A 17,667-nucleotide genomic window follows, 5' to 3' on the forward strand; every position below is an offset into this window, starting at 1 on the left:
TTAACTTGATGGACCACTGGCTTCTAGTAACCAAAAGCCTAAGAGTGTCATCAGATAGCATCTGCGGCCTGTAGCAGAGACTTCACCACTGGCTTTCACCTATCTGCCTAATGTTTCCACCATTGTATTTGAAAAGTGCTACAAGTCATGACTTTCTTTGTTCTGTTACTATAAAAATTTCACCAGACTATTACCATGTTGGAACATGGAGTTTGGGGTATCTGTGTTCCTGTGTATGGTGGTTAGAATAAGATTGGCCCCCAGAGACTCATATATTTGAATGCTTGGTTGCCAGTTAGTGACTATTGGGAAGGACTAGGAAGGGTGGCCTTATTGGAGTAGATGTGGCCTTATTTGAGGACATGTGTCAACTGGGAGGGGGCATTAAGGTTTCAAAAGCATATACTAGACCCAATGTCTCTGTCTCTGTCTATCTGTCTGTCTGTCTGTGTGTATCTCTCTGTGTATATCTTTCTGTCTCTCTGTCTCTGTGTGTGTCTTTCTGTGTCTCTGTCTGTCTCTGTATCTGTTTCTCTCTCTCTCTGCCAGTTGCCTGTTGATCAGGATGTAAAAGCTCTCAGCTACTGCTCCAGCACCATGCTTGGAGCATGCCTGTGCGCCACCCTGCTCCCTGCCATAATGATCCTGGACGAAGCCTCTGAAACTATAAGCAAGGCCCCAGTCAAATGCTTTCCTTTCTAAGAGTTGCCCTGGCCATGGTGTCTCTTCACAGCAACAGAACAATAACTAAGACAGTGTGTCATTGTTACTCATATTTGACTCCAGAACAAACCATAGCCCCTTTGAGGTGAGAGTTGTGGGTTTGTGTTCACACCTGATTCACAGGAAGAACAGTCTGCCCCCGTGGGGGGTGACAGGCAGATGGCTGCCTGAATTCTAAGAGAAGGACCACTGTGCAAGAAGGAATGTATGCATCCAGCTCCCACAGCAGCAGACCAACATGCTAAGCCACTACCCAGGCTCTTCACGCGATCTCGAGGAGCCCAGGGTCCTGAACACTGCCTAGAATCATACATTCTTGCCAATCTTGTCAAATTGGGCATTCCTCGCAGTCAGGCTGCTACTGAGCAACCACATATATTGCCCACACCAAGTGTTTAAAAGGCTCACATACATGTGCATGCGTGCATGTGTGCCTCTGTGTGTGTCTGTGTGTGTGTGTGTGTGTGTGTGTGTGTGTGTGTGTGTGTGTGTGTGATGTGTTCACATTGATCAATATCTGGTAGATATTCTGATCATTATGATCATCCACACAGAATTCTGGTAAAAACATCCAAGCTTCTACTAATGTCTAAGCTTCCTCTACACTCTAGACTTTGGGATGATTTTCCTGGTTCCAGGTCCCTTCTTAGCCACTGTGCAGCCTGGGACAGATGTCAGCTCTCACACTCTTCAGACCATTTGTAAATTAGTCGGGCTCCTTTTATCCCCTTCTGCCCAACAGGATATAAGCAGAGGATGGACCAGAAAATGAAAACCATCTTTAATGAAGTTCTCAGCCCCAGAACAAAAAGAGAGACTAAAAAGACAGGTCAAAGGGGAAGACTGAGACTCCTTTGTATAATTCATGTTTCTAGACCTCAGGACAAGGAATCAAGAAAATATAAAAGTCATTTAGTTTGTTTTTTTTTTTTTTTTTTTTTTTATAAAACCTCAGTGATTTTCCCCTGAAGATATAATCACAGGCTTGAATTTCTAAGTCAATTATCTATATTTCAGTGATTTGAATTTAAATATATTGTTTGAAGTTGAATCTAGGAAATACTAGCAGGGGAGAGAAAAATAGAAAAGCAGACACAAAAGCTTTCACAGCCGTCAAACAGGTAAAATTTACATGTTAAACAAGGTGTGGTGATACAGGACTGCAATCCCAGTACTTGAGAGTGGAGACAGGAGGAAAAGGATTCTAGGTGAACATCAGCTCGTAGTGAACTTGAGGCCAGCCTGGGCTACAAGAGACCCTTTCTCAAAAAGTAAGACACTTACCAGGAATCACACTTCCTCTGCACTGCTTGGAACCAAGACAAAAATAAAGATTTTTCTAAGGTGAGGTTTCTGTTTTTTAATGAGTTGACCCCAATGTGGGAAAAGGATAGGAAGGACACACACACACTCACACACACACATATACTCACACACACATACACTAACACACACATTCACACACACACACATATACACACACAACTGCATCAAGCCCTCCTACCTTCTTGTGATCTTTCTAGAGTAAAACTCATCTGAGGATAGATTCTGCTCACGGTCTCAGGGCAGAGCCTGTTTTTAAGTTTGTTTTCCACAATGACGAGTTGCAGGAAGGACTCTAGGCGGATGGCATGCTTCCAGGGAGGGTATGTAGAAATCTTCTCCAGGTCCTTACTCTCAGAGGCAGGCTGGATGCCCACTGCATAGATGGTGACCCCGGCCCTGCGGAGGTGAGAAGCAGGGGTAGACACATTGTCTACAGAGGGGCTTTCCATGATGACCACAGCTATCTGCTGCACGCCTTGATTGGACCGGCTACCCTTCTCTGAAATGAAAACTTCATTCCTCAGGAAATCCAAAGCAGAACCGGCCTTCGTCCTTCCTCTTCTTCCGTGGAAGGTCAACTTGTCCAAATGCTGTAAGATTTGGGCAGCGTTTTGATATGTATCCAGGGAAAACTCCAGCTGTGGTTCCTCACTGTAAAAGACCAAGCTGATTCTCACGGCATGAGGATCAATGTTGAGAGATTGGACAGTGGTCTTCAGGAAATGGACAACTTGTTGGAAATTGGATTGCCTGGCCCTGCTAAATTCCTCAACAAGGAACACCAAGTCAGCTGGAACGGCAGCTGGACATGCTGGAAACCAGAAAGACATAAGGGGTTTCAGCATGAGAAAAGAGGAATAAAGGAAACACTCGTGTATAAAGGTATCACTGTGATGAGGTCTATGTGCCACAATAATGTGTTTGAGGTTTTAAGCTACAATATGTTAACTTCTACTTGCGGGCTTTAGAATTTAGAGAAAGTCTTTTTAACATGATAGTCAAAAAGCATCAAGAGGTTTGTGTCTATCCCCAAATTCTCTCTCTCTCTCTCTCTCTCTCTCTCTCTCTCTCTCTCTCTCTCTCACACACACACACACACACACACACACACACACACACACACACACACATACACACACATACACACACACCACATACACACACAGAGCATTTGCATCTCTTTCAGTTTACAGATGTCCACCATAAAGTCACTCAAAATCACCTTCCGGTTTGTGTAATGATCTTAGAAGCTCTGCATAATGGCTGGCTTTTTCTTTCATTTTCTACCTTCAACAAGAAGACTCTAGGTCAATATGCCCTTTACAGGTCTGAAACACCTTTATTTAATCACTTCTCCCCACCCACCTTGGTGTTATTTCAACAGAGACAACAAGAAATTCTGAGAGTTTTGCTAAAATCTTTCTCCAAATATTGGGCTAACTGGACAAGGTGAAGCATGCCTGTAATGCCAGCCCTTGGGAAGCTGAGGCAGAGGATCACAAGTTCAAGACCAGCTTGATCCAGTGAGACTGTGTCTCAAAAAAAGAAATTGATGCCGGGCGGTGGTGGCGCACGCCTTTAATCCCAGCACTCGGGAGGCAGAGCCAGGCGGATCTCTGTGAGTTCGAGGCCAGCCTGGGCTACCAAGTGAGTTCCAGGAAAGGCACAAAGCTACACAGAGAAACCCTGTCTCGAAAAACCAAAAAAAAAAAAAAAAAAGAAAGAAATTGAGGAGCTGGAAACATGACTCAGTGGTTAAGAGCACTTTCTGCTCTTACAGTGGACCTGGGCTCAGTTCCAAGCATCTGCATGACAGCTCACAACCACCTGTGACTCCAGAACCAGGGGTCTGATGCTCTCTTCTGGCCTCTGGGGACTCCTTCATGTATGTGGTGCACACAAACTCACACAGGCACACGCACATACACATAAAAATAATAAGCAAGGGGCTGGAAGGATGGCTCAGCAGTCAAGTGCACTGGCTGCTCTTCCAGAGAATCTGAGTTTGATTCCCAGCACCCACACGAGGCTCTCAGCCATCTGTAACTCCAGTCCTGGGGGATCCAATGTCCTCTTTTGGCCTCCACAGGCTCCAAGCACTCACATGGTACACAGACATACATGCAGGCAAAACACCCACACACACAAAATAACAATATAAAATGGAAGGCTGATGGTCAGCCTAGAAAAAGTATGTGGCAGCTTAGGCTATTCTTTAGAAATATTCACTCCCTGTTCCTCATATGCCCATGCAAACAATGTACTTTCTTCCTCCACTGATGCTGATAGTCATGCGAATTACTTTGACTAATAGTGTATCAGCAGGTACTGCAGGGATCTGAAAAGCATTTATACAATTGGATTTTTCTCTTGGGTCTCTGCAATTACCACAGGGAGAATTTACTCAGAGTAGCTGGGTTGACCTCAGAAGCAGAGCCATACTTAGCTAGTCAAGCCCCATCTAAACCTCAAATCTGTGAACAAACCAAGGTAAGGTCAGCAAATCTCTGCCATGGGACTTACCCATGGTCAGCTGACCCAGACCTAGGAGGATAAATTATTATTCCAAACACTGCAGATGCTTAGCAGCGTATTCGTGGTAACCAAAGATACTACAGGATGACAACTGAGGTACTCCATGTCCCCTTTCTCTTCCCTATCTACAGGGACAAGTGTCCTAACACTGAGGAATGCCCTCAGTAGAAGTCTTTCCCAACACTTTCTTCCTTTTTCCCCTCCTTAAAAAAGGGGGGGGTCTCACTATGTAACTAATGAAGCATGACTCTAAGCTTCAGATCCCCTGTCTCTCTACCTAGAGTGCTAAGGTAATGGGAATGTAATGTAAGCATTGATGTCGTGCTGGAAATCAAACCCAAACCTTCATGCTTGCCAGGCAAGCACCCCACCAATTGAACTACACCCCCAGGCCCCCAGATCTTCTTCATATACTGTGACTTCCTGGTGACTCACATAGCCAAGGATCAAGGCTTACCTCCAGCAGCTCCATCTGCAGCCTCTATCCTGACCTCAGGCTGTTGAGTCCCCTGGATCACCACATTCACATCCTGCAATAGCTGTCTGACTCTGTCTTCTCCCTGCAGGTCAGCCACAAACACCAGAGACCCTATCCCCTCCAGTTCCGTCCTGTCAGAGTCCTGCACCCCCACAGACATGATGTTCACGCCTCTCTTCCTCAGGATCTGTGCAGCATCCCCAACCTCACCCTCAGATTTGCCTGAGGTAAAGATCACTGCATACTGGGGAACGCCCTGGAAGATCCGGCTTCCTGCTGCCTCCTGGAAAAAAGTCTGGTGAAGAAACCGAAGGGCTCGGCCTGTCCTCCTGGAGCCACCTCGGAGCACCAGGTGCTCATGGATGTGTGTGATCATCTCATTCCGGGTCGTGTAGGTATTAAACAAAAACTCAGTGTAACCTTGATCACCGTACTGAGCCAGCCCAATCCGGTACTTGTCCTTGCCAACCTCCAGCATGCCAATAATTCCAGAGATGAAATTCTGCATCCACTGGAAACTGGCCTGTGATGTTTCCTGTGAGGTGTCAATAAGAAAGACCACATCTGCATAGGTCTTGGTAGACTCTAGAAGTAAAAGAAGGAGGTGGGAGGAAAAGATCAATCAAATCAAGTTCTTATGAGAAAAGTGGAGTACAAGGATGGTTTGATGTGGGCAATAATAAGGACAAGTAGTATATTGACACTACATTGTACACCCAGGACTTGTCCCTTCTCTGCTTGGGACTCTATCAAAGGCTCTCTCTGTCTCTCTCTCTCTCTCTCTCTCTCTCTCTCTCTCTCTCTCTCTCTCTGTCTGTCTTTCTCTCTCTCTTCCTCCACCTCTTCTTCTTCTCCACCTCTTCCTTCTCCTCTCTGGTCTGCTTCTTTACTGTCTACTTCACATTCTTCTTCTACCAACAAGAAGGCAAGAAACTAATCACTACTGCATGGCCTCTGGGAATCCCAGATCTTTATATACGTGGTCCATCTAATCCTCACAAATCGTTCTTCTACAAGATTATTGTCCCCATCATGAAGGTGAAGGCAATGAAGGGAAGTAAAGCTGCCTTCAATGCTCATATAGCTGCCAACATGACCACTGCATGGCATGGTTAAGGGAAAGGGTTTTTAATTGTACTTAAGAGAGATCAAATATCCAGAGGCATCTAGAAGAGCCCAGAGCAGACAGAGAAAGAAGTAGACTGAACATGACCAGCAGACTGGACATGATCAGGGCTAGGGAAGCCGGAGAGCAGGGGAGAGTAGTGGAGAGAGTGAGATAGCAAGAGATAGAGAATAGAGAGAGCATAGTGAGAACAGCCAGAGCAGAGAGTAGTGAGAATAGCAGGGTTATAAGGAGGATGAGTAGCTGTGGAGAGGGAAGCCTGTGAGCTAGAGGGAGTTTGGGGTAGAGGAGGAGTTGAGAAGGGCTGGGATGATAGCATGGACTTTGAAAAGTGTGACAGGTTCTTGTAGTACTGAGGGAGGATGTGCTTTGATATGCTGCTAGGTGCCACAGCTTGCCATCTGTCCCTTCTGTCAGGAATAAGAGAAATGACTTCTTTTGGCAGGTGGAAATGGGTTTTACAAGTTCCTGGAGAATGCTGGCTTTTATCTAACTGCCAAAAATCCTCCTATAGTCCAGGTTGATATATCCTCATTCTGGATATACAAACTGCCTTTTGTAGTTTGGGGAATTGGAGTTTCCTTTGGACCTGACAGTAACTAAAATGTGGCAGATGCAAGATTTAAAAAGCATGTCTTCTGGACGCCAAACCTCATGCTGTTTCCTCTAAACAACTCGACAGCATATCCCCTCACTTCTTTCCTACTCATGAACACTCTATTCATTGTTCAAACCCAGCTCAACTTCCTTTCCTCTCGGAAGCATTCCCAGATGCTCCCATGATAGTAGGTCTTCCTTCCCCTTGGGGAGCACATTACTGCATTGTAATTGAGTGGTAGATTTGGAGTGGTAGATTGAACATGGCTTACTTTTCATCTGTCTCTCCACTGTTGAACACAGAGCCTGAAGGAGGCTTCCTGAGAACTCCTGCAAGATGCTGAAGTTTTCTGTGTTGAAGAGAAACTTCTCAAATGGCTCACTAGCTATTTTTTGCAACTCTTGGACATCTTGAACATTGACCCCTACCACGTACACAAGGACTCCATCTCTTTTCAGCTGGTCAGCTGCATCCTGTACCTCATCATTTGACTCCCCATCTGTCACCAGGATAACTATCTGAGGAACCCCATCCTTGGCCCGGCTTCCACTCATCTCAGTCAAGTAGTTGGACCTGATGTACTCTAGGGCACTTCCTGTATTTGTGCCTCCTGTGCTGTAGGACAGATTCCGGATCCATTCCAGGACCATGCTCTTCAGAGAAGACTGTTTCAGCTGAAAGGCGGGCTGGATGTTGTCACTATACTGGACTAGTCCCACTTGGACCTGATCATTGCTGATGTCAAGCCCCAAGACAACAGAGTGAAGGAAGTTCTTTACTTTCTGGAAGTTCTGGGGTCCAATGCTAGTTGAGCTGTCCACTAAAAACACAATGTCAGCCAGGGATGCTTCTGCGCAAACTGTAAGAAAGAAGGGAAGGAATGAAGTCTCAGAGGTTTTGTTCTAAACACTTAGAGTCTGTAAAGCAGAATGGTGAACAGAAAGATAGGGCAAGGGCAGTGTGCTCGGGGAGTTATGTCCCTTCCCTCCACCCCTCGTCTTCCAAGGCTTCAGGCCTGCTCTGCTGCTACCGTCACCTCCAACCTTGGAATCCATGGGACAGTGCCTAGACTCCCATCAAGAAGCTAACCCTTTTGAAATTTTGACAGCATCCTGCAAGAGGGGTGCTCTTCTCTCCAGTCAGGGATGCTCTGTCTCCCCTCTCCTGATGAAAACCTCATCTCCAGGCATGTGCTGGCACAAACGGGTCAGAGAGATAGAATATGTCACTTTAGCAGGTCACACTGCCTGTCGACCAGTTAGCGGTCCTATGATCTGTTTGTCACTCACCTCCGTGAGACCTTTCTTCTCTGCCCTGTTGTAATCTTTGCACCAGTCCCTACATGCTCGCGGGTGTTTTGAGAATGATCTACCATAGCAGACATCAATCCTCTTTCCAGGTCCCGCCGGTTCCTTTTGACCATTTCTAAGCATTGCTCTTTGGAAGACTTCCCTCCACCTACTGCCTTTTTCTCAGTTTTACAAAAGCCAGTTTCTTGCTGGACCTAGATTCAGGGTCAAGACAACCCTGAGACATAACATCTGCTCTTGAGTTCCCACGAAGGGTCAGGACAACACCAGCCTTTGTGGGACTCTTAGCATAGTCACACCCTTCCTTACTTTCCTCTACATCTCTGTCCAGCAGAGCCTTATTGACTGCCCTCCGCCCGCACCCCTGCAGTCTAGCATACCTGCTGTAGACAATGGGTCTAACAGTCCTAGGAACCAAATCTTTAGCTCTACCACGGACCCGTGGTACCTCTAACCTCAGTTTCCTTATCTGAAAAATGCAAAAACAATGATGCTAATCATCCTGCTTATTTACAATTTTGAGATAGTAGATCAGCCTGATGAGTAATGTAAACAAGGTCTACAAACTCTATACAGCAGCAGCTCTCCACCTGTGGGCAGAGACTCCCTTCACAGGGGTCACCTAAGACCATCAGAAAACACAGAGATTTACATTATAATTCATGATAGTGGCAAAATTACAGTTATGAAGTAGCAGTGGAAATAATTTTATGGTTGGGGGAATCACCACAACATGAGGAAGTGTATTAAAGTGTCACACCATAGGAAGGTTGAGAACCACTGGTCCAGAACAACAAGCAGATGGTGGTTATGACTACATACATAAAACATCTTTGTAAACCTTTCGTGATATTTTAAAAGTGTATAATAACTGTTTAGCCATAGGAATGCCACACTGGGGGGTCAAGTTTAGGACTTCTTCCCATTCATATACTCTTACAGGAAAATATCAAAATAATGAAATAATGAAGGTCTGTCCTCTTGTGGATTTTGATGGAGACATACATAATCATCTTTCTCTACTTGAAGTTTTATGCTTTAGGAAATTCAGTGCAGGTGTCCACAAATGTAGGGATTTTTTAAAAGCAAAGTTGTATGTTTTCTAATAAAGCTAAGTAACTAACATGAAGAATTTTCATCAGTTTGGGTCTTATCACTAGCAAAACAAAGTTGAAGACAGGCATGCCCTCTCTCAGGTGCCAACAGGCAAAACAGTAGGAAATGCACATGGGTACCCTGGTTCTGCAGCCACCGTGCCAAGCTTTTTAATGATACACTCTTGCTTAGTGCTTCCAATTCTCTGAGACAGGAACCAAGGTCCTGGGAAGAAAATTCCAATTCGGAGAGGTGAAATGGCTGGTCCAAGATGACACCAAAAGTGAAAAACTAGATCTAAGGCCAGGTCTCTCTTTTCTCTAAATGTGTTCTCTTAACCAACAGGCTGACAGCGGACCGAGCAAACATCCGGGTCCTCCCCCTCCTGTGGCCCCTTAAACCCAGAATAATAATATCACTCTAGGAGCAAACAACCCTTCAACAAAATGGACTTACACTCCTTCAGTGTATGGCACCACCACAAGGCCCACGGGATGGGTGAGATGTGGTCAGTGGTTGCATCGTGTTTAGTGAAATTCTAATCTCTGAGTTAAATATGCCCACATACAAATAAGAGAGTAGTAAAGGGGTACAAGAAAGACAAAGTTTGGGGTTCTTTGACGTCCAGATGAGAAAGAAGGAAAGGGTACCTGGAGACTTGTGCCCAGTGGGTTGAGCTGCCTTTGCTAGAGTACTGCAGAGCTCTTGCCGCAGCTTCTGGGCGAGGCCAGGCAGGCTAGAGAAGTTGGCAACAAAAAAGGTGAATTTATCCTTGGGAATACTCGAGATCTCTCTGAGCTCAGCCTGAGCTGCATCTCCAACGCCAACAGCATATAGCAAGATTCCTGCCCTCCTGAGCGCCTCGGCAGGTTCCCGGATGTTGTCCTCAGCTGGGCCACTGCTCATCACCAGGGCCATCTGGGGCACCCCTTGGTTTGCCCGGCTCCCCGTTTCTTCCCGGAAGTGATGCTCTAGGATGAACTGCAGAGACTGGCCCATCTTGTTGCCTCCAGGCTTAAACTGAAGTTGCTGGATGTGTCTCAACACGTCACCTTTGCGGTGGTAGGTAGAAAGCAGGAATTCAGAAGCAGGTGTATCGCTGTACTGGGCCAGACTCACACGGATGGTGTCTTTGCTGACATTGAAGCTGTTTGCCAAGATATACAAGAATCTCCGCACACTGCGGGCGTGCTGGGGGTTGACGCTGGTGTGCACCAGAAACACGACATCCCCCTTAGAGGCCTCCCTGCAGACTTCAAAAGAGAATGTCCTTGAGTTAAAAAGTACAAGTGGGGGCTGGAGAGATGGCTCAGAGGTTAAGAACTCTGGCTGTTTTTCCAGAGGTCCTGAGTTCAATTCCCAGCACCCACATGGTGGCTCACAACCATCTGTAATGAGATCTGGCTCCCTCTTCTGGCCTGCATGTGTCCCTGCAGGCAGAACACTGTATACATAATAAATAAATAAATAAATCTTAAAAAAAAAAAAAGTACAAGTGGACAGCTACTAGCTGAGAGCCAGTCTCATTCGGTGCCCTGTCCTCCTCCGCACAGGTGTCCAATGGGAGGCAGCCCAGACACACTGTTCCTTCCTTTGCCTGCATCCCATGTGTACCAGCTACCCTTGCTCATCTGCCACCTTCCCATCTTCTTCTTAGACATTTGACCCTCCAGTTAGGTCCCTCACCCAGGTTCTCCATTCGGCCCCGTACACTTAATAAGAAACCCACTTTCTACCAGTAGGGGGTGCTGTTAGAAAATACTTAGGCTCCCAGCACTGGGGAGGCAGAGGCAGGCGGATCTCTGTGAGTTTTAGGCCAGCCTGTCTACAGAGCAAGATCCAGGACAGATACCAAAACTACACAGAGAAACCCTGTCTTGAAAAACAAAAAAGGAGAAGAAGAAGGAGGAGGAGGAGGAGGAGGAGGAGGAGGAGGAGGAGGAGGAGGAGGAGGAGGAGGAGGAGAAGAAGAAGAAGAAGAAGAAGAAGAAGAAGAAGAAGAAGAAGAAGAAGAAGAAGAAGAAGAAGAAGAAGAAGAAAATACTCAGACTTCTTTTTTACTGGCTGACACACATTATCTCCCTAGCTGCCATAGTGGGAGGGAGGGAGGGAGGGAGGGAGGGAGGGAGGGAGGGAGGGGTGAGGGAAGACAGCATTTACAAGAAAGAGGTTCTGTTATTGTTGTTATCATCATCATCAGTGTATGTGTGTGCCACAGCATGCATGTGGAGGTCAAAGGACAGCTTCACAGAGTCCGTTCTCTTTCCATCTTCACATGGGTTCAGAGGATCAAACTCTGGTCATCAGGCTTACATCACTCGGTGGCAATAGCCTTTACCCAGTGAGCCATCTTGTTGGCCCAAGGATAGAACTCTTGAACAATAATGAAAACAAATGAAGAAATGGAAATTGTAGACTAGAAATCATTGTAACCAGTGGAGTGTAGCCACTAGCTATCCGTGATCATTGAGCTCTTGAGTGCAGCTAGTGTGAAGGAGAAACAGGACTCTATACTTTACTGCATTTTCACACTAAAATAGTCGAATAGTCACAATAGACTAAAAACAGACTACTCAAATGGTCACAGGCAGCTAGGAGCCACTGTATTGGACAAGACATGTATAAAATAAGACATCTCATTCACCCAAGGGTGGCACCACCACTTGGAATGGTCCCACCCACATCAGCCATCAGTCAAGAAAATATACCACAGGCCTGTCAGGTAGGGACATTTTTTCTCAACTGGGATTCCCTCTTCCAAAATGACTGTAGCCTGTAGCCTATGTCAAGTTGACATAAAACTGATCAGCATAGCACCCTACAGACATTCCTTCAAAGAGCTTGACAGAGCCCAGCTCTTCCAACATCCAACCCATAAAAATTAAATTTTTTTAAGCCTATACTGTAGAAAGGAAAGACCCAATACAGGCATAAACAGAGAAGGACTGGGGAAAAATGTGGTAAAATCGAGGGACATCAAATCCCTGTCTCTTCTGGAATCCTGGGAGCTGCCTTGCAGAAGTTTGCCTGACCTTGGTCATAAAGCCAAGTGGAGTCCAACTGTAGAAAAGGCAGATAGGTATCACACAGAATGTGTTGCTCTTGGGCTCTTCCATTGGGAAGAGAGAATTCAATGACGTCCAGAAATGGCTAATTGGCTTCTGCCCTTGTGATGGCTAATCTTGGTTGTCAACCCAACTCCATCTGGAGTCAACTAAAACTAAGAAGCTGGGCATCCCTGTGAAAGGATTTTCTTGATGGGATCATTTGAGGTGGGAAAACCCACCCCAAATCTGGACCATGCCTTCTGGTGGCAGCCTATACAAAAGGATGTGGATGGAGGCTCTGGCTTTTTGCCTGCTTGCCCTCACTTTCACGGGCAAGTTCATCTGGCCTACTGTCGAATCATTCCTCCATCCTACTGCGGAGTCATTCCTCCCTGATATTTAGAATCTACTTCAGAATTCCAACGTAGACCGAAGACCAGGAGCTCTCTAGGAATCTCCAGGACTCCAGCACCAGATTGGGACAGCTGAGACATCCAGTCTCATGGACTGAACAACCACCATATTCTTGGCCTTTCCATCAAGAGACAGCGTTGTTGGACTACTGAGACTGAACAACCACCATATTCTTGGCCTTTCCATCAAGAGACAGCGTTGTTGGACTACTGAGACTACAGCCTGTAAGCCGCTCTCACGCATTCCCTTTATGTGTGTGTGCGCGTGTGTGTGTGTGTGTGTGTGTGTGTGTGTGTGTGTGTGTGCGTGTGTGTGTGTGTGTGTGTGTGTGTTGTATGTTATCTATTAATACTATAGTAATATTAATTATATATAGCAATATAACACACATATATATTCATTCTATCAGTTGTTCCTTTAGAGAACACTGACTAATACACATCTCTCACATGAGCAAACACAGCCATAAAGTTTTCCCTGGTCCTTCCAAACTAAAGGAACCACCCCCAGCTGTAACCTATTTTTTCCAGTAAGTATTGTTCATACCACAAGACACCACAGAGGTTCCTCCTGCTTTCATCATACTGTCTCCATTACTTCTTTGTAGTTCTAGACAGTATTTGAAACATGACAAGACTTACTGTCACAGCTCGGTTCACAGGAAGGGGAGACAGAGCCAAGGGGAAAGGGAAGAGCTTCATTCGGAGTTTTCACCAACAAATGACAGTCTGTGCACCTGCATTTGAGTATTTAAAGCTCAATAGTGTCACAGTGGGGCTTCAACAATGTCTCAGTGGAGTTTCAAGCCACTCAAAAATATGTTCCCTTGATAAGACTTTCATCTTGAAAAGTCTGTGCAATCCATTAAAATGACTGCCAAATGGGCTGGGGAAATGACTCAGTAAAGTGTATGCAACCATGAGGACCTGAGTTCATATCCTCAGCACCCATGTAGAAGCTGGGTACCACAGTACACACCTGGAATCCCAGCACTAGAGAGCTCACTGGCCAGCCAGCCTACCCAAATCAAGCTCTGGGTTCAGTGAAAAATCCTGTCTCAAAAAATAAGGTGAGCCGGGCAGTGGTGGTGCACGCCTTTAAACCAGCACTTGGGAGGCAGAGCCAGGCAGATTTCTGTGAGTTCGAGGCCAGCCTGGTCTACAGAGTGAGATCCAGGATAGGCACCAAAACTACACAGAGAAACCCTGTCTCAAAAAACCAAAAATAAATAAATAAATAAATAAATAAATAAGATGGAAAGTGATTGAAAAGGTCATGTCTCTAATGTCCACATGCACACACATGTGCACAAGCACCTGAAAGCACACATGAACACATCTATATGTATACCATGTGAACATACCCATATGCATTACACTACATATATATATATATATATATATATATATATATATATATATATATAGAGAGAGAGAGAGAGAGAGAGAGAGAGAGAGAGAGAGAGGGAGGGAGACTACAAAAAATTGCAGAGGTGTCACTAGCATTGGACAAAAGCACCCACCTCATGATGACAGTTCCCATGAGAACAGCTCTGTCATGGAGACAAAGCAGCCCACAAAACTCTTGCAAAGCCCTGTAACAGGCTTTTTAGAGCCTGGTAATACATTCATAAGCACAATGCTTTTAATATATCTATATATTTAATATATCTTACCATTTGGGGTTAAGTATTTTTTAAAAATCAAGTACTCATCCCTCACTAGGTGCTTCCAAATTCCAAGGAAATTCTCCTTCAAGGAATCTATTCCGTTTCATTAATTATAATGCTCCCATCATATTTCCTTTTAAAATTGTCACTACTACCAGGTCCCCGGCAAGCAAGCATTTGGAGTTTAAGAATTCCATATATTACCAATCATTTGTGACTTAATGAAGCCCAGACTAGCTGCAAGGGAGATGATCAACCAAAATGTCTTCCAAGTCCCCATGCTGGCTGTGATCCTAGAGAGAAAAAAGAAAAGAAAGAAACCTTATGATTAAAAATTACGTCTTCATTTAAAATGAGTGTATTACATTGTGTGTAAGTTATACTTTAGTAATGCTGACAGAAATTTGGAAGACAGGTTCTCATGTAGTTGGGTATGGGCGCATGGCCTGTCACCCCCTCCCCGCCACAGGAGAGGGAGAGGAGGAAGACAGAATAATGTTGGGGGCTCATTGCCCAGCCAGTCTAGCCAAAATGGCAAGTGCCAGATCCAATGAGAGACCTTGTCTCAAAAAAAAAAATTTTTAAGTTGAAGGGCCAGCAAGATGGATGATTCAGTGGGTGAAGTGGCTTTCTCCCAAGCCTGATAACCTGAGTTCAATCCTGAAACCCACATTACAGAAGGAGAAAACAACACTTGCAAGCTGTCCTCTGACCCCCACAGTGGTACCATAGCACGAGTGCGCGCACACACACACACACACACACACACACACACACACACACACACACACATATAAGTGCACAGTAAATAAGTGAAATAATGTGGAACTGTCATTGAGGAAGACATCCTCACATTGACCTTGGGCTTCTACACATGCCTATATAAGTGAGCATACCCACCCACACATATAAGACACATGCATGCATGTAAAATAATGATTATGATAATAATCATAATGATAATGATAATGATAATTAAAAAAAAAAACCTTACCACACTTCTTCAATTGGGTAAGGAAAGTGTCCCACTAGTCTGACTTGGGGAGAACTCTGTAAACACTGGCGTGTACACCTCAGACTTGCTGTTTACAGCTGTGCAGAAGCGGTTTATGGGTCGGGGAAGCATATGGGAGTTGGGGGCAGAACTCCCACTTCACACACTGAATTCATTTGGTGGAACATAAACATGTCTGGGTGATTTTGCTTGTAGTTTTATACAAGAGTTTGATGACCCGATAAACATTTGCAACGTCCAGAAATAGTCCAATGTCTTAGAACACATCTGCCTGGTAAGATCAGCTTAGCCGGAGCATATTTTATATTCCCCTGGAAGGAACATAACATAACCTCTTTCCCCCGAACTTGAAACTTTTTTTTTTTACTGTAAGAACAGTGTAGTGATCACATTGAGTGTGAGGCTCCAAGTAGAGCAGGTGACACCCTATCTTTATGTTCTTGACCATCACTCTTGAAGCCATAGAACTCTGGAAGATAGGTTGATGAGCCACAAATCCACTAAATAGTGCATCCTGGGTAAATTGCATCAATTCTCTATGCCTGAGATTCCCCAATAGCACCTACCTCACAGTGCTGTGATCAAAACTGAATGAGTCCACCTTGGTAAAACATTTTATCCATGAAAAATGGCAAGAAAAAGTGAGCCAGAATAAGTCCATGCATGATCCTCATATTATAACATATGACACTCTAGCTGGAAACGGTAGCACATGCCTACAATCCCAGCACTCAGGAGACCAGGGCAGAAGGAGCAGAATTCCAGGCCAGTCTGGGCTAACAGCAAGACCTTGTCTCAAAGTAAGTAAATAAATAGTCAGGTGTTGTTAAGGCAGAAATATAGTCATGAGTTCAAGCCTAGACTGGGATATATAGTGAATTCCAAGGCAGCCTGGGCTATGGATTAAGATCCTGTGCAAGGGAAGAAAGAAGGAAGGAAGGGAGGGAGGGAGGGAGGGAGAGAGGAAAATAAAAGGTTGTACTTCAATCTTGTTTAATTCAGGGGCTAATAATGTTACATATAAAATAAAACCTCCCAAGAAGGCGTCTATATTTTCATATCCCATTATGTCCTCTGCATTATAATTAATGCAATTAGTCATAAAAAAGAGAAGCATTTTTAGACAATTGTAAATAAAACCCAGTGGGAAAATCAAACATCTATAAACGTTTGACAGCTGTGCATATATGTGATGAATATACATCAATGACTTGACGTTTACATTATAGATACTATTTCAGGAAGCTGTTTAAGTCTGATAGTTTGCATTTAAACATGCAGTGCCCACCATCAAATCAAGACATAAAACTATTAAAGGGTGCTTAGGTTGGGAAACCAGAGGATATCGAGTCCACTAACTAATGGTGTTACAGCAGAGAAAGACTTCTCTCAAAGCATGTTAAACAATTAACTCACATGAACTCATTGCAGTTCCGGGTACCTGCACAAGACTGAGTCCCTTGGGAGTTGGAGACATAGTTCAGTGTCTGAAGAGCACTGGCCCGTGTTCAATCCCCAGAAGCCACATAGCAGCTCACAACCATCTGTAACTCCAGTCCCGGGGGATCTGATGCCCTCTTCTGGCCCCCATGGCATCACACACAAACACACGTAGTGCACAGGCGTATGTAACCAGAAGTTTCTCCGTGCCTGCCCAGCCCCGTGGTCCCATGGCCACTTATAAAATAATCACTCAAAATGTTATTTACTAACTTATGGCCATGGCCTATGGCTCAAGCTTCTTGCTAGCTAGCTCTTATATCTTAAATTAACCCATTTCTATAAATCTATACTTTGCCACGTGTCTTACCGGTACTTTTATATCTTGCTTCTCCTGGTGGCAGCTAGCAGTGTCTCTCTGCCTCTCCTTTCTCTTCCTGTCTATCTGCTTGGATTTCCACCTGCCTCTAAGCTACCTTGCCATAGGCCAATGTAGCTTTATTTGTCAATCAATCAGAGCAACATATATTCACAGCATACAGAAAGACATCCCATAGCAGGCATGTATGTAGGCTGTAGAGAGCCGTGCACGGCCGTGCCTCAAAGATGGCGCGGCATCCGGCTTCTGCCTTCCCCATGGCAGGTGCTCCTTATTTGGCTAAGGCTAGGATCTGGCTTGCTTCCGCACACCTGGACCTAATCTGGCTTGCTTGCGTATGTCTGACCCTATCGGCATTGTCCACGTGGCACTACGGGGTTGATTGCCCAGTGGCTATAAAGGGCGTGGGCTGGCTTTCCCTGAGAGGAGATCAGGAGATAGAAAGATCGGAGGAGATAGGAGATCAGAGTGAGAGTGAGAGAGAGAGCAAGTGAGAGAGAGAGAGCGTGAGA

The 17,667-nt window shown here is 45.1% G+C and overlaps 1 protein-coding gene across 1 annotated transcript in view; it reads right to left on the reverse strand.

The window, feature by feature from the left end:
* The window catches only part of LOC128098234 (collagen alpha-4(VI) chain-like), a 112,468-nt gene extending 97,867 nt beyond the window's left edge, over nt 1-14,601 (reverse strand). Inside the window, exons 1-5 of the mRNA XM_052719067.1 lie at nt 14,526-14,601; nt 9,842-10,444; nt 7,058-7,645; nt 5,042-5,647; nt 2,228-2,860 (exon numbers count right to left, since the gene is read on the reverse strand). Of these exons, the coding sequence (XP_052575027.1) occupies nt 2,228-2,860; nt 5,042-5,647; nt 7,058-7,645; nt 9,842-10,444; nt 14,526-14,601 (2,506 nt within the window). The remainder of the gene's footprint in view (nt 1-2,227; nt 2,861-5,041; nt 5,648-7,057; nt 7,646-9,841; nt 10,445-14,525) is intronic.
* Nucleotides 14,602-17,667: the final 3,066 nt, after the last annotated feature.

The sequence above is a fragment of the Peromyscus californicus genome, unplaced genomic scaffold, assembly GCF_007827085.1.
Source record: "Peromyscus californicus insignis strain IS unplaced genomic scaffold, ASM782708v3 Scaffold_11__1_contigs__length_118956290, whole genome shotgun sequence".
Lineage (NCBI taxonomy): Eukaryota > Metazoa > Chordata > Mammalia > Rodentia > Cricetidae > Peromyscus > Peromyscus californicus.